The 27,005-nt window shown below is 40.6% G+C and overlaps 1 protein-coding gene across 1 annotated transcript in view; it reads left to right on the top strand.

Annotated features, from left to right (window-relative positions):
- The window catches only part of rims2a (regulating synaptic membrane exocytosis 2a), a 148,266-nt gene that overhangs the window by 96,134 nt on the left and 25,127 nt on the right, over positions 1 to 27,005 (top strand). Inside the window, 8 exon segments of the mRNA XM_073485080.1 lie at positions 2,492 to 2,630; positions 5,535 to 5,651; positions 8,792 to 8,977; positions 10,701 to 10,807; positions 11,190 to 11,222; positions 21,268 to 21,368; positions 24,144 to 24,310; positions 24,888 to 25,127. Coding sequence (XP_073341181.1) covers positions 2,492 to 2,630; positions 5,535 to 5,651; positions 8,792 to 8,977; positions 10,701 to 10,807; positions 11,190 to 11,222; positions 21,268 to 21,368; positions 24,144 to 24,310; positions 24,888 to 25,127 — 1,090 coding nt within the window.

Here is a 27,005-nt window from a genome sequence, read left to right as displayed (position 1 = left end):
TCAACTCAGAGAAACCAAATGGCAAAGAGCCAGTGTGGAGGCAAAGTCACAAATGTTTCTTCTGTTTGCTAGATGTGTTTCCAGGCCATATTACAATGTTATGTTTATTTGCTTTATTGTTGAACCTAGCTAACCTCCAACATGTTACCATCTGTCAAATGCTCTCTAGACTTAAACACCTCATGAATACTGTAAAATATCATATAGCAGGGTAAAATTCTGCAGCCCACCACCAGCAGCAGCACAGTGAGGCAGCACTGAGATTTTGTCTGCCTCTGCACTGCTAGTTGCTGTTCTGCTGTACTCACTGAGGCTCCAGCAGCACGCCCACGCTGCACATCAGAAAAGGAGAAGCAGAGCTGTTACCAGCCAGAGAGCCAGGAACAGGGAGACTGAAAAGTACTTGAAATTTTCCCACATAAAATATCAACCTTGAAGGAAAATGATGCTGAAATAGTTGGCAAAGCTCTAGAAATCGAAAAAAGATGCATGTATAAAATGCTGTTGGCAAGTACACAGTATGTTCTTTGCAATCCTCTTCCAATAAACACCATGCCTCTTTTTCTTTCAATTGAAGACCACAGAAATTGTGCTTGCCTTGATTGCAGGAAAGCTTTGTAAATTGCAGGATGGAGGTAGCTGCCTGCACAGTTGCTTTAGCATGTGGTAATGCTTCACATCCCTATTAGTAGATACAGGCCACAGAGAAGAAGAGAGGGAAAGAATGGGTGATATTAGAAAGGAAATGCATTGGAGAGCGAAGATCGCCTGTCGGACACACAGACAGACGAGAGGGGGGAAGAGCATCAGCCTAGGCTTGCTGATGATACCATAGCTGAGGGAAATCCTCCTCCAGTCTCTTTAACATTCTCACCAGCCCCTCACTGCCTCACCATGCCAGTCCCCTTCACTTCATTCACAGTGAAGGGAAAACCCCTTCGCTCAGCTCTGGTCACACCCGCCTCTTCACACAAGCTCCACCACATCTCATTTTATCCAGCAGTCTTTGCATTGAACTGCTGACACTATTACTTTCGCATGGGAAGAAACACTTTTTTTTCAGTGCATTTTATTTACGGTACACTAACTGGCAGGTTTCTAATGTTTGTAACATACAGTACAGCAATATGTACTGAAGTGCTCACTAGTAACTACTTTACAGGTTAAGCTTATGTATTCCTTTCTTTCAAAGTAGAATTCCTATTATTGGACTCCTTTGATGCATGCAATGTAATTTAGTAATGAAAAGTCTAATTTTTTATTATTTGCACATTGTATTTGATCTTTGACAGTCCTGTGTGCTGTTTCCTACTTCTACACTGATGCAGCCCAGTCCTCTTGTTAAATCCTATAATTGTCAGTAAAGGTTCTTCTCTTTATGTGCTTAACAGGCAGGCTGTACTCATGCGTGAAGCAGCATGTCAAAGGGAAGAATAGATTTAATTTGGCTCTGCATGGGAGTTGATTGCTCTGCTGCAGGAGCCTCTGTGTTGGAGCTGCTGTTTAGGAATGGCAGATGCTTTCCTTGTTAAATCTAATTTGCATTGTAATGAAGCTAATATATTGCTCATTTTGTTCTTGTTTTTAGCTTTAGTTTTATTAAACTATGTACAAAAATGGAAGACGTACAGTATGACTTTCATCCACTTGCAATCAGGATGGAGCATTTAGTTTAAAATATTTTAATAGATTTATTCCAACTATTATGCACAGAAACCTCCCATCAAAAAGAAAGTCTTATCATATTAATATGTCAAATTTCTTCAAGTAAAGGTCTACATTTCTTTATCATTACCTCCAATTTTCCCTACCTTTTCTTCTTTTCCAACTTTTGATTCAGGGTTTCATTTTAATGTGCTATACACTCTATTGAATATCAATCAACTTTAATAGTGCTAAGCATTGACCTTAACCATGGCTGCTAGCCATGTCTGATTACCAGTTAATGAACTCTTTCAAGTGCAATGGACAAATCAATCTTGCAGAGAAAATTCATTTTAATTTTTCTGATTTTTTTTTTAAAGGCTATTTTCATATTTAATGCACAATGTTAACACAGCAGATGAAATGCACCTTTATTGAAATCTAGTCTTCATTTTCAAGATATAGAGACTCAGCATATTTAAAGTAGAAAATCTGCACCTGTGCACTTTGGTATTTAGCAAGTTTTACAAAGTTTTTCTTGTTTCTTTTAAGATATTACAGGGTGGGGTTGGATCTGCATCATTAGCAGTCATCGTTTGTCATTATGAGATGCTTCAGAGTTAGCTATTTCACTGGCTCTAAAATCAGAAAGTGTTAAAGTTAAATTAGCATATAAATATATATAATATATATATATTATATATTATTTGTCTTGTTATTCAAAGTCCAGCACTGCAGGATATCTGTTGTGAGAATATTAATACAAAAAATCATTTGAAAAACTTTACACCCCTCTAAACCTTGTCCCTCCATCCCTCCCTCTCTTCATCTGTTCTTGTCTTCACAGACTACCGGCCAAACGGCAGAGACTTCCAGAGCTCCACGTTGTCTGTCCCTGAGCAGGTGATGTCGTCTAACCACTGCTCTCGGTCGGCTGATATTAACCGGGCGCGGTCGCGCTCTCCCAGCGTTCCCCCACCCTCCAGGTAACTGTTGCTCAGTTCACTATTGGGCTGATGCTTTATTATTGAGTGTGTTTTTTATATTAATGTTTTTAACACCCGAGTGTTTTCTTTTCTTTAAGAACCGCATGTTGAGGAAGGATGCCTTAATTTTCCTGCTTAGGGATCCAAAAAAGTTGTGATAGATGAAGGGTAATATATGCTTTAGTAACTTGGTTGAGCAAAGAGCTACCTCAGATACTCTCGCGCTCACTTCCAAATGCCACATCACCCATGTGTCAGGTGCTCTATTTGTGCCCCACGCCTCACTACACAAAGCAATGTGCCCCGTGGCCAGTAGGGGGCAGTGTGTGGCGTGTAAACTACATGAGGGGTGATCCAGTCCACTTCTGTCACACAGCAGAAGTCTGGACCCTGCCTTTGACCTTAGGCCTTCTCAGTACAGCTCCTCCACTAGAGTGGACCACCACAGTGTGTCAGAAGATAACTACTCACCTGACAGGTACACACACACGCTCCAGCTTACACTTGTGTACAGTGGATGCATGTACATGCGCAGGCATGCATGAACAGATGCTGACAAGTGCAAGTGGGGTGCTGATGACTAGACATGCAGGGAGGTGTTTATGCACGCATATACTTATGCACGATACTGTTTGCTTTAAACTGTCTAAAAACTGATCATGTGTGTGGATGCCTTTGATCTCATATCTATATATATGTATGTATGTATATATATATTCCTGCTTTTAAAGAGCAACTTTCTCCATTCCTTAGAAATATTTGATGAAAATATTTTGTAGGATTCCCTACACCTTGAAACTTGCTTCTACTATCTTCCTCTGTCATGTTTACAAACAATATTACTCCAAACCTCCAAAGAGGAATGAAAACAAAGGAAAATCTTATAGATAAAAAAAAGTTTTCACTTCACTGATTCATCAGAAAACATGTATCACACTAAAAATCCTACATAAACAGCAGTCTTGGGTAAAACTACGTTGCATCAGAGGATTTATTATTGGGTTTTTCTATCTTAAATTCAGAAGGCTGGAATTATGCAGGAAACATTTGGAGCCACTGCTGCCAATGCTGTATACAGTATACAGTATTTGCATGTATCTCACTATCTTTAAGTGGTCAGTGGTCAGTTATCCTCCATCAGCACTTATTTTCTGTAAGGGTTGGAAAATGTTGCTCCAACAGTCCAATCATAGCCTTGGCACTGCCAGGCCACAGCTACTTTCCCTCCGTCCAATTAACTTTATTTGATATTTCTGAGGCTTGGCCTAAATCAGTGTCAGACGCAGAAAATGCACTTATCTAAATTGTCCGGGACAGTGCTCACTTGAATGTATTTCCACTGCTTTAATTAACAATGTTCGGTTATTTATTGAAAACAGTTGAAAATGACACAGGAAATGACTCATGAAGAATTTGGAATTGTCCACAACACCGACAACATTCAAAAAATCTCATCTGTAATGTGTGCAGTTTTTTGTGAGATTGGTTATTTTGTTTAAAACTTGTGTCATTTTCACTGCTTTTTCCTACTTTTTGAAATGTTCTTGAAATTGTCTGTAAAAGGAGAATCTTAAGTAATGTGTTTAATAATCCAGTAGAAGTGACAACAAGCAGGTTTAGGTGTAAGACTGTGCTGTTCTGTTCTCTCTTCTGTGAATGTTGCTGGTGTGTTCGGTGTACCACTTTCATCTGTCTGTGTGGTAAAGCTGAGGAAGACATCTCCTCACCATCCGATTTCTCAGCCTCTCTTATCTTCCTCGCCTGTTTTTCCTCTTTGAAACTGTTACATCAACCTTTCCTATGAGCTTTCTCAGTCTCTTTACATCCTATTTCTTTGAGAAATCTCTCTCTCCCTCGGTTTTCTCACCCCTCCATCTGTCTGCCTATGATTCTGTCTATCTCCAATCCTTTCTGTCTCTCTCCTTTCCTCCTCCTCCTCCTCCGCTTCTTCCTCGGCGCCATCTCAGATCCATCTCTGTCTTCTCTCCTCCTTCCATGTGTTTGCAGCCATTTTCTCACCCTACCTCGAACCAGACATACTCAGCCTATTGATGATCCTCAAAGGGACCCCAGGTAGACTTTTACCTGAGAAATGCATGAAGCCCCATCTCTGCACCTCTTCTTTCCAACCCAACACCTCCTCAACTCCAACCCACAACCCCTTTCTTCTCTGGAGAAAATCTTTCATTTGGGTGTAGAACACATGGCACTGATACTATGACACTTGACATTAAGTCCGCTGAGCCCAGCCAGGCTGCATTGACATCGCATAACCTGGTTTTTGGTTGCACTGACTGGGCTACTTTATATTACATGACTACTGTCAGTGCCATTTGTGTTGTGCTGTGTTAAAGTATATATTTCATCTGCACAAGATCGAATATATACATGATGTGTGTGACTTTTCATTAGTACAGTCTGTTGAGAAAATTAGTGACACTGTGGCCATGCACTTCATCCATCCAGTATCAGCATTGCTTATTCTCTCTTTTCATCATCTCAGCCATTCTCATATAAACATTCCTCTACAAAAGTTCACCATGGGATTTTTAGATGTGCAAATTCCTTATTGGGCATTTAATCTTTTTTTTACCAAAAGAATGACTACAGCAATACTGAAAATGGATAAGTGTTCTGTGGTTGTGAAGTTTTGTCCAGAAGAGGTGGTTTCTCCTGCAAACATGCTGATACATCCGGTGTATATTAGTGTGTATTAGCCTTCAGTTTATATGTTATCACTGTGGATCTGTGGGATAATTGAAGAAGTGTGTGCTCAGACAGAGTCGGTCTGTTTCCAAAAAATGTACTCCAACCATTTCATCCTTTGCAGGTCTCCTTAATGTTAACTTCCACTCCTTACGGAGACAAATTCAATTCTGACCAGTTGTGATATTTTTTCGCCAGCCGCAACCATCGCGTGTACCCAATCTGCCGAGAGGAAGCAGTCAGGTTACTGCGTTCCACTAGGATGGCCCGCGCCTATTCTGAGGGCGCCTACTCCTCCGACTTTGACTACGAGAGGTATTGAAATGCACTGCCACTGCATCTGTGCATCCGCCATCTTGTGGTCTCCTCAAGTTGTCCCTCGTCCGTCTTTAATTTATCCGTGAACGTACGTGTGATGACCGAAAATGATATCCTGTCTGATATCGGTTTTTGTTAAAGAGTCATCACAGCTCTGAAGTTGTTGATGTAAAATAATAATACACAACTGCCTCTGTGTGTTGAGGCTCAGAGCTCTGTGTGTTGCCGGCCACTAACTGACTGTTTCTCCGTGGATGTCCTTGTTTATGTACCCGTGTACGTACATTATACCAACAGCAGTATGTTGATCAGTGGTGTGTGTGGTTTTTAGTGTTGTCCTTTTTTTGGCAGGTGCTTGTTGCTCACCCATACAATGGCATCTCTGATGCATTGTTCTGGGCTGCACAGTAGCTTTGTAAATTCCGTGTTTGCCCCTTGGCTTCTTGTGTCTGGCCAGAATGGGCTGGTGGGCCCTTCCAAGCACGCATAGAAAGGCCTGCTGACACCCATCCATCCCCAGGACCTATGCCAGCATCCTGGTGCACCAATAAAACGAAAGAACTCACATCGCCCCTCCCCCCTCCAGAGAAACGCTGTAAATGTATCCACTTTTCTCTGTCTTCAATCTTCCGCCTGCTGCCATCTGGCTTTCAGTCAGGAATAACGTGACATTTGTGCCATTTCAAAAAGTGATGAGTCCTCAGAACCCAGCCCGAGAGCCTGACTGACTTTATTAAAGTGTCACAAAGTTTCCCTGAGGCCCAGCTTGGCTCAACTTTAGGCTCAGCCTATAGCCTAGATATCCATTAACGAGGGCTCTACGTCTTCTGTTCTCTTGCTTTCTTCACATCAAAACGAACAGGGAGCGAAAAGTAGCTAGTAGCTCAGTGTTATCCACCAATGAATGAAATAGATTTCCTCCTCTCTTCATACAGGTTGTTGTTATCTGCACCCAGGCAGAGTAAAAGCAACAGTTAAAACTAAAAAGAAATTAGGGCAGAATAAAGGAACAAAAGGCACTTGGAGAGAAAAAAGGAGATGAGCATCAGAGCTTTAGTGGAGTTTGAGCCTTTTGGCAAGTGCCTTTGTTTAGTTGATTTCCCCTCAGAACCTGAGAAAGTTTTTATGGTCCTGTTGTTTAAGTGCATTGCCCCATAGTGTACCTTGAGAAGGACAAAGCCTGCAGCATATTTGCATCAAATCAGCAGCTTTTTCAAGCAAAGAAAACTAATATCTTGGACTCGTTTGAATAAAGTGAGCAGTGTTATTCGGAAGTGCAGTATGTATATCTCACGTCTACATCCATCAAATTACACCTAATGAGAAGTTAGATTTGTAACAGACATAACCTTCACATTACCCATAAATCCTTGGCCATAATAACCTCACGATGGGAATCCACTAATGATTATGTTGATCATCTCTGAATGTTAAAGGCCACTTACACTTACTGAGTGATGAGCCTTTGTTTTGTTATTGGATACAAAAACGACATCTCCTCTACTGGACAATTTTTCATACTACAAGGCTACAGACACTACAAGACTACGACAAGACAAGTCAATGTCATTTGAATTGAGTCTGAAGTAAAGGTTTTTCTTCCACATTCCTAAAAGCTGTCAACAATGTCATGATATCAAATTATTTAAAGAAGTCTTTTGGTGTCTATTAGCCTCATAAGAAGATGCTCCCTGCTATTTGTACCGTGCAGACACCAACATGTCCTCTGCGCTTTAGAATAAAGAGGTATTATAGTTTAGTTAAATACTGTTTGTTTTATTAAATATAAAAATTGTGGGAATTTTGGAACAGTGTGCATGCTCTAAACCTACTTGTGTCAACTCCTGTCCAAAGTTGAATGTTTCCCTTTTTTAAAATGTGCAATGATATGCAGTTGTATGAAAATGCTTCCCACTCTTCTATGTTAAACACTTCTACGCTATCAATGATTTTCTAGTTGAGAAATTCACCTGCTTTTTTCTCCAGCTCTTAGGACCAGCAAGATTTTCCTTCATCTTCACTGTGCCAAAAATACTTCTAATGGCTGGGCATTTTTCAGGAAATAACATACTGTATACAACAAGCCAAATGCAATATAAAGATGCACTTCACTTTCCCCTCACATTTCACTCTACCTCAGTCTGCAAGTGAACACTGAACACCCACCACCTATAGAAAGACTCCACATGGTCCCTTCCAGATCTACACAACCTGAAGACTTCACAGTTAATCTACTCCAGGAACTAGGTGGACCCTAGCAGTCTGTCTATACTGTACACCCTCAATATTAAATAATTCAGCTACTTACTGAGAATAACAGACAAAAGCTGTAATGTTGTATGTAAAGTGTCAAGTAAAGAATTGCATGTAAGTTGAACCACATGTCCATTTCACAAATTTCTCATTGAATATTTGAGATGTTATGGACTGTAATTGTCAGTACATGCAGTTCTGCAACCTTGATTCAGGTTGTTACAGATGAAACAGGTGCTCTTTTAACTAGTGTTGTCTACTGTTCTCTAAGAGTTGCTGAATATTTTCATTTTGTCACTATTGAGGACCATACCTGTAGTTTTTCTTGATTTAATCAATTTACTACAAAAATATGCAAATAATATATACTTGACATTACGGCAGATCAACCTTCAAAGCAGGCTGCAGCACTTTATATTTTTGAATGTGTTTTTCTTACTTAACCTGCAGCATTAATGTACATTCACTTCAATACAGTTGAAAACCAGCCTATGTTGACATGTTTGGTAGTCAGACAGGGAATATCATGTCAACTGAAGATGGATTTAAAAATCTGCACCCACATTGTAGTGCAAATGTTATAATATTTTACCATGACAAAAGCAACAAACAACGAACAACAAATATAATTTGATGGAGACAAGTGGCTGCCTAGTAGATGGGAAAAACATGTTCAGAAATAATGTAAAGTACAGTATACAATTTGTAGTAAATTGGTTAAAGCGTGCAAAAACTCTATGGTATGTTACTTACACACATGCACCTATGAGTTTTGAGGATGCAGCAAATTTCTCTGCCCTCCATACTGTCCACCCTCCAGCATACTGTCCCTGCCCTGCTGGGGCCCCACTGAGTGCCTGCCTATCTCTCAATAACCTCTGTAGGAACCACGGATCCATGGATAGACACGAGTATCACAGCAGGTCCCGCTCTGCAGACCAGCGGCCCACTATAGAGCGCCCCACATCCCGCTCGCGCTCCACTGAACGCCCCCACGACTCTTCGCTCATGAGGTCCATGCCGTCTCTGCCATCTGGGAGGTCCGCCCCTCCCTCACCTGCCTTGACGAGGTGTGACCCAGATTGGAGACGTTAACCAGCTTAACACAGAAGCAGACTGGAGTTTTAGTCGACAATCATTTCCCTGAGGCATAGCTACTCTGGAGGGAGAGAAAATTTTAACATTAGCATAAAACATCAAGAAGTAGACCAAAAAAAACCACATTTCTTTTGGCGAAGCAAAATTATTAGACTAAAGCCCAGTGAATGCATCAAAGCTAATATAATGCTGCTAACTGATAATATGCAAAATAGACATACAGAGGTCTGGAAACGTACACTACTTGCTGAGGTTAGTCAGTTAGCCTTGCTACCAGGCTAGCCACCTACTCAGATAAGCTAGGTAGTCTGCTGACTCTTTCTGATTGTGCCTGTTAGTCAGTTACAAATCAATACAAGGAATTCATTCTTTTTATATATCTTTTTTCATGCCTTGCTAGTCTACAAGTCTAGCAACAGCTAGAAAATAGTGACTTTCTGATAATGTCTTATTCCAACACTAAGGTTTAAATCTACCAATAAGATTTTCCTCCCTCAGAGCAGCTTTATCTCTGCTAAATGTTTGCATAACTACGACCTTTGTAGAACTAAACCAGTTCAGACCCTGTCCCATGAGGTCCCACCCACCCCGAGCCTGACTAACTCACAGAATGAACCAGAAAAACCACATCACTACCACCTACCTCCCACCCTCCCAGTACCCTGCTTCCCTGCCTCACCTCACCCCAGCTCACCTCACCTCACCCACTTCCCCCTCACGACTACCCCACCACCCACCTAGCCACTTTGTGTTTTGTCCCCAAAAGTACCGGTGCTGTGTTTTCTTTACACATGTCCCAGGCACAACAGTCCAGACACCGTAGATAGCGTGCTGACTCGTTTTAATTTGGAACACACTGCTTATACGCTTGCGTGAGTATAGCAGTGATGGGCCGACATTTTCCTTTGATTTCATTACTAACATCAACCGTTGCAGTTGATCCTGTGATGGCATTCTGTTGTTTTCTGTTTTTGTTTTGAGTTGCAGCCTTTTGGGGACAGTCTGAACGCATGGTCGCACTGGTCTGCTGTTTCTGCATTGAACTCTTCTCTCCTTGCAGCTTGATGAGGCGACTGTACATGCGATTCACACCTGGCATCTTTTATTGCAGCTCAATTCCTTACAGTTGATGTATCCCTCCACTTTCATGCCATGTGCCAAACATCATTGCTGTGTGCATTGGTTTTATATTTGGAGACACTTACTGTATAATAATCAGTAAATCCTCTGCACATATTATGTAAAACAGTGTCAAACTTTACACTGTTTACATGGAGCTATATTAACACTATCAGTCACATCTTAAGATTCAGATTTGAATTATTAAACAATTATGGTGACCTCTCAGTTCTGCATTGGTACAATTGCTGTTACTGCTTATCTCCAATTGAACCTGACAGTAACCAGCATCAAAATAAGTAAATATGTGATCTAACATATGTGCTAAATTATTAAACTGATCCTACTTAAGTAGATTAAATCATGCATCAGTCTCCTCCTATATTAGATAGCTTTACATGTTTATGTTAAGCTTTACTTTCTATAATCAAACTTATAGTTTTCTATATTTGGAATTTTCCCTTTACTTTTCTCACACTGTGATGTGGGTGCAACATGGCTATGCCCTGCATCCATCATCAGATCTCATCCTAATCTGTGTCTCACCCCTACTGTCCACTACTTTTTGTCATGTAGGGCGCATCCTCGTAGTGGATCGGTCCAGACCAGTCCAACCAGTACCCCCATGTCTGGTAGACGAGGACGGCAGCTCCCACAGCTTCCACCCACGGGGAAAGACAGAAGTAAGTCACCTGGTTGTTTTCTACCTGCACTACAGGGTTACAGTCTATCAAGAGACTTAAAGACATGTCTATTGAGTAACCACATCTTTATATTGGTGCGATAGTGTGTTTCTGTTCAGTATCTTATAATGGTCTAGTTTATTTTTGGTGGCCCAGCTGATTGGGGCTAAAGAAGGGCTTTGGAGGAGCAGTTGCTGACTCTCATACTTTACTTGTGACAGAGACAGGAAGGGCTGATACTTGTAGATGCAATCTGTCAGTATAACTATAGATCATATCATATATACAAGGATTTTTCTTTGTTGACTCATGTTTCATTGGTGTTTACATTTGCCTTCCATCCATAACATTCTACTCGGTTCCTTTTCCATTTCTCTCTCAGAAGATGGAGACGAAGGAACAGAGCCTTGTGAAGGTCTGTACTTGAATGTATGGGTTTAGTCTTTCAGACTGGGAGTGCTGTTTGAGCCGCGCCTCACTCTGAAGGCCGAAACCCTGTCTGCAACAGCAGGTGGCTGGGTTCACTGGAGGCCATGCTGGCTCTGTGCTCCGTGAACCCTCCCTCTGTTGCAGCTGTGTTTAACGTACAGTTCAGATGTCCTGTGCCATCGTGTTGTACTTATCTATAGGCCTGTCTGGATCCTACTATTAATTGTCCCAGTGTTGTGTTCAAGTGTAGCCTCCCTGTTTCTGTTACTTTAGCTATTTGGACTGCTGAGATACTTCACCAAAGTAAATATAAGGCTTTACTGTCTCTATCTACTAAACAGGGTAAACTCAAGGCTTTGAAAAAGGTTTAAATTACAGTGGTTTGAACAGCTCACATCCTCACTACTATAAAGTGGCATTTGAAGTTGTATTTGTTCCTCAGCACTCCTTTAACAAATGTTATGTATTGTAGCGTCTTGTGACAGAACTGTGATGAAAGCGATGATCATTTTACTCGTGTCTTTGAATCAGATGCAGTGAAAAACAAAGAGTGTTGTAGCTCTGCAGTGATTGGAGGGAACAACTGGGACAAAGATAGAGAAAGGGTGAAAAGCTCAAGTAGTTCTCGAGAACTTGTCAAAGCACTCGCAGAACTCTTTCATCATTGTCAGAGTCCATGAGGGCTTTCCCTGTCCTCTGTACAGCCGCCAACCAACCCTCTCTTTCCCTCTATCTCTCTCTCTCCTCATCTTTGTCTCTCTCTCTCTCAGTCCTACCCTTCTCTGTATCTGTGCCATCTTTTTATCACTCTGGAGCCCTCTCCGTCTGGTCCTCTCCGTTGCCTCTTTGTGTCACCTTTTCCTCTTTATTCCTTCCCCAGGCTGTCTTTCTACTTTTTCTACTTTTGTCAGGCAGTCTATCCCTTACCACTTCTCTCTCTCTCTCTCTCTCTCTCTCTCTTGCTCTCTCCCTCTTCTTCTTCTTCTTCTTCTTCTTCTTTCTTTCCTTCTTTGTGTTGGTGTCTCTTTCTCTCTCTCTTGCCACCGTACCTTTCAGGCCAGTGGCAGTGTGTGGGCTGTGGGGGGAGGTATTGATCTGACCTTGTGCTGTAGCTTCCACAGAGCCGTATGGCACTCAGCTTATGTAATGCAGATGTCTGTGTGTGTGAGTTTGTGTGTGTATGTAGCTTTTTATGGACTGGATCCATATTATTGCCCCTTGCTCCTTGATTACACAGAAAAGCTGGACTGTTGATAAACCTGCTTTTTTTGTCTTGCCGCTGTGCTTCGATGTTTAGTCATATCTCATACTTGCCCGTACTTAATCGTATCATATGTTATTTTTTTATGTGTGGCAACTCCTTAGAGGGGACAGGGGAGGAGCTTGGGGCATCTGAACCCCAAAATGGTCGTCCAGGTGTGTTTAGAAACAGGCCTTAAACCTATCCTGAAGTAATGTGTTTTTCTGCTCTTTTAAAAAAAATATGTGATGCTCTTCATTCCTTTCTTCATAAAAACTGTTAATGTAGTATTGAAATGTATTCACAATGAAAACAAATTCAATATTCTGTTAGGAGTTTGGACTGTTTGTTTTCTTGGATGAGAGTAAAGTACAGTACGGGTCGATGTACAGTACATTCATCCACAGGCTTGAATGAATGGCCAGACTGTTGGCAGAAACTGAAGTTCCCCACAGTTTCCACTTCCTACTTTCCCATCTGTTTATGTGGCTTGCTTCTGTCCTTTGACTGTGTGGTGTTATTACTCAACACTGCCATAGCTGCAGTGCTGACTAACTCAGTGTACCATTTCTAAAAAGCGACATTCTGTTTTTAAATTGTCTATAATCATCATGCTCTGAGTGATATTGTACGGACAGAATGCTGCTGTAAGGAAGTTGTACTATGAGGATAGTAACAAATGCATGGTGCACATAACCACATTTTGTACTCTTATATTAGCCAAACGTTCATAGCAAAGTTCGTAGTATTCAGTATCTTAGAGTTGCAGTGCATTAGTGTGTGGATCTGTGGGTGTATGTGCATCTGTGTTAGAGCACATACAGTATGAGTTGCCATGTTAATTCTACTTACAGTACCATAAGGTTTCAGAACTCCATCATTTAATATGCCTCCATCTGTCTCTCTTACTAGCAACAGACTGTGAGGAAAAACCCCAAGGCCCACCGGTAAATGGGAGGAAAGGCAAGTCCTCTGAATAGTGTGATGGTGTGACTTTGCTGTGTGGGCTCTCTCGGTCAACACGGTCAATCCACTAGCATCTGTGATTCTTGATACTTTGCTACTCTGAGTGACACTTCCTTCTTACTTGCCGTAGCACATTTATGTAGTTCTTTAATCAAATTTCCCTTTGTCCAATTTTCATCTATTAAATTCACTAACTGTGGTTAGTTCCTGTTGAGCTGAGCTGAAGTGATGAAACTAGAGAGTTATATGTAGCTGAAGCTGATGTTAATGTGTACAGAGGGCTGTCGTTATGATCTCTGCTGGTCTGTCATTCTCTGGCCCTAATCTGCCCTCTACTGTGATCCACCTCACAAAGACAGAGCTCTACATTTCTATTGTGAAACCACCAATCATTTTAATTACACATACCCTGTACAGTACTCCCCTAAGACTGGCAATTTCAGCCATACATAACTCATGTTTAGGGCAGTTATTTGCAATTTCCTGCCAAAAACATGATACATTTTTGTATCTTAAAAAACTTACAGTTAAGTGTAGTATTTTGTTTATTCTGTGTATTTTACTTAGCTGTAGACGAACTGCAGAGTATAAACTCATTTTTTAGAACAGACTGTTGCCTCTGTTGGCCAGCAGATGGAGCAAAACTCATTATATTTGATGAGGAGCTGTCCATGATTTAAGTGCTGAAGTGGCAAAGAGGTCTTTTTCTTTCTTAACTATCCCTACCACTGGTGTCTGTTACTGCAAAAAATAAGCATAACGGTTTTCATATGTAAACTATATTAAAAGGTAAATAGATTTTTTGCACATTTATGTTGGATCTTCCTTATCATATAGTTACCTTGATAATCCAGAGGCCCTAAGATTCCTGTAACGTGCAAACAAGTGTATGTGTGTGTGTGCGTGCATGTCTGTACATGTGTGCTGTAGAAGTGACATGGGAGGACCAGCAGCGAGGGCTGAATGGCTCTTTGTCTGATGGAGGGACACAGCCACACCTCTCCCTCACTGACACAGGTTGGTTGGTCTGGGTGTGGATTTCTGACACTTTAAAAGCTATATTTCACTTTGATTCAGTGCAAGACTGTTTAATTCATCATATGAGTCCATGAACAGTAACCAACTGGCAATGTGGTCGCAAAAGCAGAGATGGGTAGCCTTGCCATGGCATGGCCAACATAAAGCTAACAGTAAAGTGTGTATGAAATGAAACCTCTTCTATCAGAATGTGTCGTCAGACACCCAAACAAATACTGCTAAAGGTCCATGTATTGTATTGGCTGTGTAAATGAAGTGTACATTTTGGGCTTGTGGTAAAACTGTATTGGAAGTGTGAGGATTAAATCAGTTAAATCAGTATCCATCATCCACTGTTTGAATGTGAGCAAAACATTGAACCTGCCTCCTCGTGCGTTACTCTAATTATTATCGAATGTATAAAACTGACCAGGTTCTGTTATACGTGGCTACTATTTATTTTGTCCTCCATACCTATCTTACTGCTGAAAAGTAATGTTTTGAGAATCTTTGAGGTTAAAAAGTCAAGAGAATTATGGCAAATTTGAATAAAATATTGGGGAACAGTTTTCTAAAATGTCTTCATAGCTTATTCAGTCCTGCCTAAAAAGGACTTTTCTTCACCAAATTTTCAAAGTAATAGTGAAATTCTTTATATGAGCGATGTTTACAATAGAGCAAGAGAAGATTGTTGGTTGTTTCTTGTTCATAGACTCGTATAAAGGTATGCACCTTGTCTAAACAATATCCTACCAAAGTGATCTGTCCTTGAAGGGTTTTCTGCGCTGTCCTTCACAGTTTGTGTGGATTCTTGTCAGCCTGATTATAGCCTCACCAGAGTCAGACCTGGACAATGTGCAGTAGAAGCTGGATGTCAGAAAAATGTACGAAAAGAGCAAGAAGAGCTTGCTTTACATATTAGTATAGGCCAGCAGGATTATTTCCCAGGTCAGCCTCTGGATGGCATCCTTCCGTTTTTCTGTCTCTCCCTCCTTGGTGTGGTTTTGCAGTGCAGCATGGAGCTGATGGCTCTGTAGACACACTGATCTCTGCAGACTGATTTAGGCACACTTAACTAACCTAAAAATCATGCATCTTTTTTATCATATAAAAGTATAAAAGCTTTATGAGATGCTGTCATTCATGAATGTTATTTCAGGAAAATCCGACGTGTTACTAAGGTAACGACACCACCAGTGTCTTAAGGTGCTGTGTTTGCTCTACTAGCTTAATGTGCTTCCATGGAAACATGTCTGTGCCTCCCTCTGAGTTAAGCTTGATATACATTTACCTGTTAAGTCACATGCTGATACGTTATGCCTACGGATGTGATTTGCTGTGGTGGATTCAGCTGCAACTTATTTTATGATAACATTGTTACATTTCAAACAAAACCAGAAGACAAAACTTACAATGATTTAATTAATGTATTTACTATTTACTGTTGACTGATTTATTATCTATTTTTTTGTTAGAGTGTGACACATTGGCATTAAAAGCTTTGACTTTATACACAGTTTTTCACTTTGTGTTGCTGTAGAGCTTCATGTAGCATGAAGTCTGGTATTTTGGGCCTGAGATTCAAGCTGTAATGATCCTTCAGCGAGTGTGGACATCAGTCAGTCTCTTACACTCTTTGATTCCTTCCTTGTCTTCTTTGTTTTGTTTTCTTAACAGTTCTCTGAGGCTGTCTCTGTGTTTGTCTCTGCATATTTCTTTCAACCTGTATTTATCATAGGAAGGCTGATTGAGCGCGATCCTCTTTTCCAACTTGTCCACGTTCATGTTACTTTCACACTGGGAGCTCCTCAAAAGTGAAGAGTTTTAATCACACTCCTCACTACCACCTTTTGCTCACTATTTTCTCATACCAGCTATTTATTCTGTGCCCCACAAAAAGCATATACACCCCTAACAACAGTGTCTCTGGATCTAGAACAGAAACAAAATAAAATATAAGCAAGTGAAATAAAAAGGGAAGATGTGGGGCAGACATGAAGTTTTCAACTTGCTTTGTGCAGGTTGCACAGTTGTTAAATTTTTAAAAATCTTTTCTTGTATAAACAGATTGGCCGTGTTGTGTGCTAGTGTCTGTATATCAGTTATCAAACTTAGTGGAAGTTATGTACACAAAATAGGCTGTAATGAATAAGAGTGAAGCATTTACTCACGGTATTTTTACCTGTATAAAAAATGAAATTCGATTGAATAAAACATATTTTTAAGTGGACATGATGGTGACTGCACATAATGTAGTTTACCGACAGTGACCATCTCAGTGAGACATAGATAATTAGCTCCAGTTTGTTTTCTATTGTCTTACTGGGCTACAGATGAGATTATTTTAGTAAGATACAATCAGATATTTTTCTAAACACGGAAGATGCACAAAGACTGCTTTGACTGCTCACATTAGAAACATTTAACCTCAAAGTCAGGGAAAGCCTGGAATAATTAAAAAAAAAACCCCTCTCATATAAACTATATATAAGCTTATATACTGTATGAGCATGAAGCATTTCTTTTCTTTCTTCTGCTTTTTTGAGCACAATGTATTTATAATTGTTCAGAAAAGGTTGTTGTTGTTGTGTTGTGTTTTTCAGAATTTTGTACCATAGCAGTCAAGCTAATTTTTTTACAGAAAGATTTGGTAACACTGACCCTGACTCATGCTGGCATTCATTGTTGTGGGAAAATTGGGTATTTCCACTGAGTTAAAAATACATTTTTGGGAACATCTTGTTGTTGAGCAGCTCATTATCAGCTTTCTGTTGTTTCTTAAGCTGGGGCCTGTTGTCTTGGAATAGGTGTTCATTCAGAGGCTTTTGGGTTAAATATAAAAAGTTAATACCATCCAGTATGAACCCACAGACCACAGGAGACTTTACCACACTGGCTTGCTCTAGTTCTTCACTCCCGTCTCTGTCTTAATACATCACTCTCTTATCCTGATGACCTACATGATGCAGCCGAAGTAAGGAGGAAAAAAAATTTCTTGCTGTCTTGATTATCATTTGACTCTCTAATGAGATGATGTTCCATGCTACAAAGAGATGAAAGCTGGTGAGGCAGATGTCTCACATTGTCTTTTTATTCATGTGACACTTCATTATTCACCCTAATAGAGTACTAATTGAGCTAAATGCAAATGCTATGTAAGGGGCTATGAAAATGAAGTCTGATCGAGTGGGCTTCTTTTGCCCTCCCGGCTGTCACTGTTTGTTTTGTCAGGCTCTGACTCCAGGATGGAGATAAGACAAGAAGTTAGGAGAACAGAATGGTTGACTGAGGGGGCAACCTTAGTCTGAGAAGAGAGTTAGACACAGTGCTGAAACACAAACCCCTGATGTTCAACCCACAATCTGAGGTCATGTGTGCCCACGAGTGGTTGCTTACACAGGATCAAAACACAGATGAAAGTGTCTCAATTGCTGTTGGAGAAAAAGAAGGGAAACAAAATCCTCATCAGGATAATTCAGGGTCTCACCAGGCTGAGCGGAAGGAAAGCAGGACATGATTAATACGAAGTGGGGGAAAATATGTAATTGGAAGCAACAGAGATCCCTCAGAGCAAGTTGATCTTGTTGTTACATAACCCTCTTTTAGAAAGATACTATAGCAGACGTTTGTTTGTATGTGTGTGTGTGTGTGTGTGTGTGTGTGTGTTTCTGTGTATTTGATTGTGCACTCTTATGCTCTATTCAGGTTGCTAATGTTTTTGTCAGTTTTTACATATTATACTCTGTGAGGTAGTTGGCTCTCTCTTTTGTGTGCTCACTGCTCTGTGCTTTCAGTTTGTGTTGGTTTTTTTTGTTTTTTTTTTCCTTTCTTTTCTGTTATTTTTCCAGGCTGTCTCCCCACAGTTGCCCCATGCAGACTCAAGTGACATCCACTACTCCTTTTACCCTCCTTCCCCCCCCTCCCCCTCCTATCCTCAGAGGTCTCGAGGTTCCTTCTCTCTAGTTCGGGACATTAACATTTCTTTACTGTTTCAGCTCTTTTTCCTTTAAAGCACAGAACCTCACCTTCCCAACCTTTTCCCTCTTTTCTTATTTCTAATAACTGAACTCTTAGCCTCTACCTCAGCCTCTCCTGGCCTTGCACCCACTCGCTCTATTTTGACTACTCACTGTGCCCATGGTGGAGTTTGTGTGTTCTTGGTGTACTCTATGATTTTGTTTGTGTGTTCTGTGCTCGTTGTTTTTGTCATTGTCGTGTCGTATTGTTGTCGTGTTGTGTCCCTCCCTCCCTCCATCCTCCCCCTCTTCACTCTGACCCTCCAAACCTGGCATACCCGGCGATCATGGCGATGGCGTCGCCCTCCCTCCTTCCTTCCTCTTCTCCTTCGTCTCCCCCCCTTACCCTTCGTGCATCCTCTCACATCCATCTTCCTCTCCTCTGTCTGTGTCTGTCCATTCTGTGATGTGATCCCAGAAGACACGGACTCACCAAGTTGGACGAACTCAGGTCTGTCCCTTCTTCTTCTTCCCCTTCTTTCTTTCTTTCTTTCTGACTCAGCCTCTTTTTCTTCTTCCTCTTCTCTACTTTTATTTCCTCTTTACGTCTTCCTGGCTTGCCCTCTCCCATCCACCTCCCTTCATCTCGATCGTGGTTTCTTTCCCGCTTCGCTCGCCTCTATTCTCTTGTGCTGTTTGCGCTCTTAATTGTTCGGTAGACAATGCTTCTGGCTTCCTTGCCATTTTGCACTCTTCTTGTTTTGTTGTGGACAGACTGTGTATGCTTACAGTTCATTGAAGCATGATCATGGTCATGCCACTGTGGTTTCTTTGCAGCAGGTCATGACATGAGAGACTGTGTTATTTTCTACCTAAAAAAACCTCCTTATTTTCAATGTATCACGTTGAAAATAAGGAGTTTTTCGACACACGTTTTTTTTCCACGTATCTATGGCACATTTGCATTGAAAATGAAACAATGACTATGACCTTGCATTCAGGTCACATAGTTTTGTATATGGTTTCGCCAATTCAGGACACTTGCGGAGCCTTTTATCACATTGAGTTTGCCAGGCTATCCGGGCAGATTCCAGGAAGTCTTTGTGCCAGCTAAGTTATGGCGAAAAAAAGAGATTTGAAATATTGGTTAGTGAGCTTTAGATGTGCTGGTAGACAGATTTAGTTACCTTTGGACGTAGCCAGCTATTTCCCCACTTCCAGTCACAATGCTTAGTGAAGCTAACTGGCTGCTAGCTAAAACTGCATATTTACCAGACAGACATGAGAGTGGAATCGTTTTTTCTATTAAACTCCCGGTAAGAAAATAAAAAAATGTATTTCCCAAAATGTCAAACTAGTCCTTTATAACTTTACTGTATATGATTGACTGGACAAGATTAATAACTTTTCTGACTTTTCTGAGCGCATAGCTATTGTTTCATTTTAAATCCAATAGGCTAGAAGACAAAGTCAGTAGTAAACACTATCCTTATTCCTAATGCACTCTAACTTACAAAGCAGCATAACTTCAGTGGTTGATAAACACAATTAAAAGTATTAAGGTCAACAGAGAGAAGGCAGCTGTCTAAATACGTCTAACTAGACATTCCTCTTTGGCTGTAATTTCAAGAAAACTAATAAGGACATTGACGTGTGTAGGCTGTGACATGGTGACATGTTACCTAAGTACTGAGGTAACAGTAAACAATTAGCCAAGAGAAGCAAAGAAAAGACTCCACTGTAATGAGAAAACTTCACTTTGCCTCACCTGTTCAGTCATTCATTTGCTCTCAGCTTGTACTGCTTTTCTTTGTCTGTGTGTGAATGTGTGTATATGAAGCTGCAGGCATACTGTCTGTGTGCATGGCACTTATACATGTGCATTCACCTTTATTTTATCATTGCTATCATATGACACAAAAGTAGAGACAGAGAGCAGTGGAGAGAATGGAGATGCAGGTACAGCAGGAAAGTCAGAATCAGGTGGCGATTAAAAGTTGTTGTTGTAGCAGCAGTTTCAGCAGAAAGCATTTGTTGTAAGGAATTATTTTGGTGTTTTATTTTCTCTTTGGTTACATAAAATGTCTTTAGTGCATAATGCAGTGGCATTATTACCTCCACAGAACAAGGCTAAGCTTGTGTATTGATTATGGCGTGATGTTTGTAAAATGCAAATTGCACTTGCAGCAAACTATGCAACAAAGCGTAGTGCTTCAGTTGAATTTATGAAGAGATGAGAGAGATGAGATGGGCAAACAGGATGATGTGATGACTCCATGAAGCACTGAAAGAGGGAGGAAAAGTGTTTTTTGCAAGCCTTACACTTTGAGCTGAGAGGGATGCATTGGCCGATTAGTTGCATCATCCAGAAATTTCATTAGCTGTCAAAGGATTGGCATTTATCTTGAATCTCATGTAAAATGTGTCCTAGCATGCGTTCCAAGCAGTGTTGGAGGTCCTACATTCGTTTACTGTAGTATTAATGTCCAAAGCTTCCATACTATGTTGAAGGAATCACAAGGTTTTGCTGTTTAATTCTTATTCAGTCAGTAAAAAAGAACATCATTGTCCGAATTTCCCATAAAGTTAAATGAGCCTGAAATTGTGGCAACTGGTACAAATGTAGCTGTTTAATGTGTAATGCAGCTTACCTTTATCGGTCAGTATTTTCTGTTTGTGTTTGTTTTTTATACAGCCCACCATTCAGCTTTTTCCCATTAGATCTGTCCTTGTCATAGCTCATGGCTCATAGCTCAGCAGAAGCTTGTCTCTCACCACAACAGTATGTCCCTCCATCAGGCGTGCCCTACTGCGTCAGCTGCCATCTGACAGTCTGCTGTCTCTGTGCTTAGGTATGGATATGGAGGAGAGGACCAGGCAAATGAAACTGAAGATGAACAAGTACAAGCAGGGAGCGGGCTCTGACTCCAGACTGGAACAGGACTACCACAAGGTAAAAACATGTCCAGATATGCTGAATGTATGCTTCACTTCTCCAGATCCATAAACATGTACCTACAGTATACTATTTGCATGGTTGCACTGTGCAGAGGCCATATGGCACACTTTGCAAGCAGTCAAGCATGTACACATGCACATATCAACATCATACTGCGCGTGTGCATTGACGTCTGCACACTGTTTACTCACAGATAGAGTCACACAAACATACCAAAACAGGTTAACACTCAAATCAGTTCAAAGAGTGGAGTACACTGAGTTAGGTTCATTTGTTTTTTAAAGGGTCACTTCACCCAGATAACAAAGAGCTAAGTATATATTTATATATGTATCTCCACTTACTCCTCGTGTTATTAAGCCCTGCAGATAGCTTTTCAGTGACATTTCAATTATGAAATGTGCTCTGCAGCAACATGCCTTCCTAGAAACAGTGTCCTAGTAGCTCTGGATGATTCCCAGACCTCACTTTCAACAGTAGCTGCTAGGAAATATTTTGAACTGAAGATAATAATACTAATTCATGTCCACAGCACAGTCTGTGGATTATCTTTAAAAACTGTTTAGAAAAAGACAAATGTCATTCTTCAGTGCTTGAGCCACATAAAAAAGTGGATATGTCCTGATCTTAAAACCAAAATGATCTGCCAGGCTCAATACAACCAGAAGTAACAGAGGAAATCTTCTGTATTTTTTTTTTTGGGTGAACAGAGCCTTTAAGCCTTTTGTTGTAAATTAAAGGAATGTGACAGTGAGTGTGTGCAGAGTCAAGTGTTTACTACTTTATTCTGGAGCGTGTTTAGAGAGCGCTGCCTGAGTCTGGGCCGAGCCGTACAAGACAACGGCTCTCTGTCCAGCTCTCCTTTTAAGTCTGTGGTATGAAAACTATTGCATTCGGAGAAGCCAATGTGTTTGCTACAGGTCTATAAAAAGCAGATTAAATTGAGAGTTGCCCTTGTCTGTTGAACATTATCCTCCATTGACAAAACAATGCTCTCAATATTATTAAACAAGACTTCTGAGCGTTTGCTCTTAAACCACAGTGTAATACAAAGCAGCAACTATAACCCTCAGTTAAGATTCTCTTACCGTAAACACTCCTACAAATAATACACACAGGATATTATATACACATCCAGTTTTACAAATTCTAAGGAAGCCCTAGTGTAAATCCAGTTTAGTACAAATCTGCCAACTAAATGCCACTGGTTTTTACAGGATGTGGTACCAGCTGCCTCCCAGAGGTGGAAGCACTTTTACTTAAACTGGCAATAAACAAGGTTTTTGCTTTAACGGTTCATTATGAAGTAGATGCTGATTGCACATTGTATTGGCTACAGAATAATGATAATATCTGCGTGGCGAGTGGTTCCCTATAAACCTTGCATTTACTATCCTATTTTGTCGCCACTGGACACAGTCTCCCTGGAGAAATTGAAGGCTGACTGGTGAACGGCTTACTGGATGCAGTCAGGCTGGAAACCCGGCACAATTTCTGTCTGATCTTTTGTCTCCATTATAGATTAAATTATTGAAATAAACATTTGTCCTGTGTTGTTGTTAGGTCTGCTCTGAGGAAAATGGATATAGCTTTGCAACAGCACCATAATAATCCAACAATAATACCACTTTAAAACTATCAAAAGTAAAATGACCTGATGGCATTATATTATTGATATATTATTATAGATGTATTAACATGTAAGCATGATTTTGTCCATATGTGGTGAGGACAGAGCTAAATGTGACTGCTTTACATTGAATATTCATTGTGTTAATGCTGGATTACCAATGGAGCCCCAACAATCCTGTTGCCTCAGACCCCCAGCAACCCCAAAGACCCCATTTTCATTGTCCATTTGTTTGTGTGGGATTCGATCAATTGCAAAGAACAACTTAAGAATTTCACCACTAAAGTAAATCATCGACTAAAGTGGGTCCTGCATTACCTAATCTCTGAGGTCCTGCCATTCAGTGGCCCCTGTGTCAAATTCTAGTTTTAAGACGTAGGTTATACTATGCTCACCTGGTTCAGATTGATAAATGAAGCTGTATGTATTTAACCTGCCAACACTTTCACTTTCGCACACTGTCACTGTCCTTCTCAGTTTTGTTTCTAGTGATGTTACCGGTGTCAGCAAGAGCCAGGCCTGTCAAATTTTCTGATCAGCAGCGCTAATTACAAATCGATAGATGCTGATCATGAGGTGACTGATGCTGACTTTTAGACAAGACAGTTTTTTTTAATAAATGCTCTGAACAAACTGAGTTCGCAAACAGAAGCTTACATTGTGAAAACCCACTGCCTATTATTTTTCTACTCCATGCATGTCTCTTTGATGTATTTAACTGAAGTACATTCTGACCTTTCAAAAGGCCTACCTAATGCGCCTTATGTAACAACATCATCCCTATTTTTTCTTTCAGTGCTCTTCTGAGAGCTAAACTAATAACTCCACATTATTCACATTCATGAGCCCACTTCTGCAGCAGAACTTATCTTGATCGAGATTGCTTGTCCTTAAAAAACCAAAGGCATACAAGCAGTGCTTTGTTTGCGCTTAAAGTTCACTCCTTTTAGTCACTTCTTAAAGTTTATATTTGTCTCACAATATGAATTACCACTAAACGTTTGAAAAAAAAATTGTTGGACTTGTGTTTGCCAAAAGGACTGCAGTTAAGTTAAGCACCAGATTATTTGATGTTTTTTGTTAAAAGTTGGAGTCATAATAAAAAAAAACAAACATTTATGTCTTTTTGTCCTTTGCAGCGTTCAGGCAGAGATCCACGGGGCTCAGATAACCTATCGGCCAAGTCATCGGACAGTGATGTAAGCGACGTGTCCGCTGTGTCGAGAACTAGTAGTGCCTCTCGGTTCAGCAGCACGAGCTACATGTCTGTCCAATCAGAAAGGCCGCAAGGAAACCGCAAGATCCGGTAGGCTGAAGTCCTCACCAGGGGACAGTGAACTTTGTCTCACTGTTTAAACTCATCAAGCTGTTATCAGGAATGGACACACCCCCCTCAGCTGTGAACATTCATTTCCATATAAGTTGCCATGTTCAGACGTTTTCAGCTTTGAAATAGTTTGCACCTGGTTAAACATGAAGAGTAAAATGCACCTGCAGCACTGTGTGACATTTTCTCACTGTGATGAGTTCAGGTTTGGCTCCGTTTTAGAAAAAAAATCTGGAACCAAATGATTGAACTCTGCTTATTCAAGCTGAGGGTGAAGTTTGTCCATATCTGGCAACACACATTGAAACATAAAACACATTGCATCTCTTTGGGTGTTGTCTCATATCAAAGCATAAAACAAATTCATTTGCATGGCGCTTTGCTGTAAGTCTTCATTTCTGTTTTCTGTTATTTCCAATCAGTCTGCTTTTGATCTCAGCTGCACTTTGTCTCTGTGTGTGTTTGTCTTTCTCTTGTTGTTGACAATATTCATGCTTTGTTTGGTTTTCTTTCTGCTTTGCATGTGCTGCTCTCTTGCTTCTGTCTCCGTCTTCAGCCAGTTGCGATCAAGGAGCCAGTCTCGGGAGGGGGATGAGCAGTTAGGAGAAGTGCGAGAGGAGGAGGAAGCGGGTGGGGGAGGAGGAGAGGACAGGAGAAGGGCCAGTAAAGAGGGGAGATCACAGGGAGGGAGGAAGGGATCAGGGGGGAGGGTAGACACAGACAAGGAGCATCAGGAGGATTTGGTGGAGAACGAAGAGGACTTGCACCAGAGGAGTATCTCAGAGACTGACCTCAGGTAACACGTGTGTGGCAGCCACTAACTGTAGAGTCCTACTAACAAAAATGAAGGCCCTTATCTCCCCGTGACCCACTGACTTTTGCACGTTTACATGATGATGTGCAAAGCAAAGTGTGATTACTATCCTCCACCCTTTAATGTTGATATTTATGTAACTGTGGCCCTTTTAACCCTCACCATTACTAAAGTAGGGTAGCATTACTTCTTGAGACAGCAGCTTGGTAACCCATGCAGACTGTTCACGCTGAAGTAACAGATAGAATGGATATATAAACAGAACACCAAGAATGTAGAATGAAGAGGCAGTTCGCCCAAACCACAGAAATAATATGTTGCCATGCAGACAGGTTTAAGAATCTTCTGCAGATATATAGTACATAGAATTAAGTGTGCATGAACCATATATACTGTATGTATGTACGGATGGATATATATGGTCAAGATCAGAAGGGTGTGGGATAATAATGAAGATGAAGGAAGTGATATAATTTAAAAGGGTGAGTGTTGGTATGACATCAACTTGCGTAATACAGGAAAAAATACGGAATTGCTTAATTCGCCCCATGGTGTTGGAGGGCATGGAATTTGAAATAAAAAATTATTATAGACTTCACTGCCAACAGATTTCATTAAAGACTGTTTTTCAGCTTTGGTCGAAAAACACTGGAAATTGTGGACGTTGAAGTCTGGAGATTATCCTGACTAACCTGCTGCTGTTTTTTAAATCTATTTTTTGAAAATGAAATGAAAAATTCAATACAGCACAATGGGATGAATCAAAATTCCATTCACCACCATTTTCTTGGGGTTGAGGCAGAGATGGATGACTAAAATCCTCAGTGAATAAAGTTTAACTCACATATCTGCATGGCAAGTTACCATAAGTTGGAAGTTGGAAAAAAGCCAAACATAATAGCAATGAATTGCTACACTTCTCTTTGGCACCTTAAAGGCACCTATACACTTCAGTTACAATGCTTTGGCTTCTCCTGTCATCCTTAATGCCAAGCATCCCTTGAATTTCATTATGGCTACTTTTTCACGATGTGCCACATTCAAGTGTAGAATTTAGGTCAGAGATTTTGCTTCGTATCTATATTTCACCATGTAGCATGGAAAATAAGGTTGTATTTCATTATCATCAATCACACATACATACGTGAATGTATGTATGGAAGTCTTTTCTTTTTAGGTTGATGCATGCATGCTACTTTGGTTTTTATGTGTTAAGACTATATTTAACACAACAATGTTTTATTGTGGCCACAAGAGAGTATAGTTTCATTTCCGAAGAGTGTACGAATAGCAGGTGTTGAAAGTATGTCAAGAGCAAATTCAAGAGCAAATTGATTTAGAATCCCACAGCAGGATAAAAGCCGAGCTTACTCTGCTAATAAGACATCTTTACTATCAAATCACATTCACAGCAGGATCCAAGTAAGTGCTTCTTACACACATTAGTACTGCTGAGTATCTGCCTGGACTTGAGAGAAAACACATTAAGATAAAAGCTATACGCTCTTATGTGTGATTACTGCACCAGTGTGCTCAGTCTGATTAAGAAATTGCATAGCACATGTGCAGGAGGCCAAGTGCACATGGCAGAAACGTGAGCAGATCCATTGAAAGGTATACAGGTGTAGTACCTACACAGTGCGCTACATAATAATGCTTAAAGAAGATCTAAAAACAAATCCTGAGACAGTGTCGTTATGTCTATTGAGGCTGCAGTCTGTGTTGCTTCACTGTTTGTCCGTGCTGCTCAGTGCTAGGATGTTGCGTCAGTATTTTGTCTGTCTGTCTGTTTTTCACATGCTGTCTGAGTCCTACACTGTCGCTCTGCACCTGCAACTCGTCAACCCGAACCTCTCACAT

This window comes from Pagrus major, chromosome 17 (genome assembly GCF_040436345.1).
Source record: "Pagrus major chromosome 17, Pma_NU_1.0".
Lineage (NCBI taxonomy): Eukaryota > Metazoa > Chordata > Actinopteri > Spariformes > Sparidae > Pagrus > Pagrus major.
This window is presented reverse-complemented; position numbering and strand designations above follow the sequence as displayed.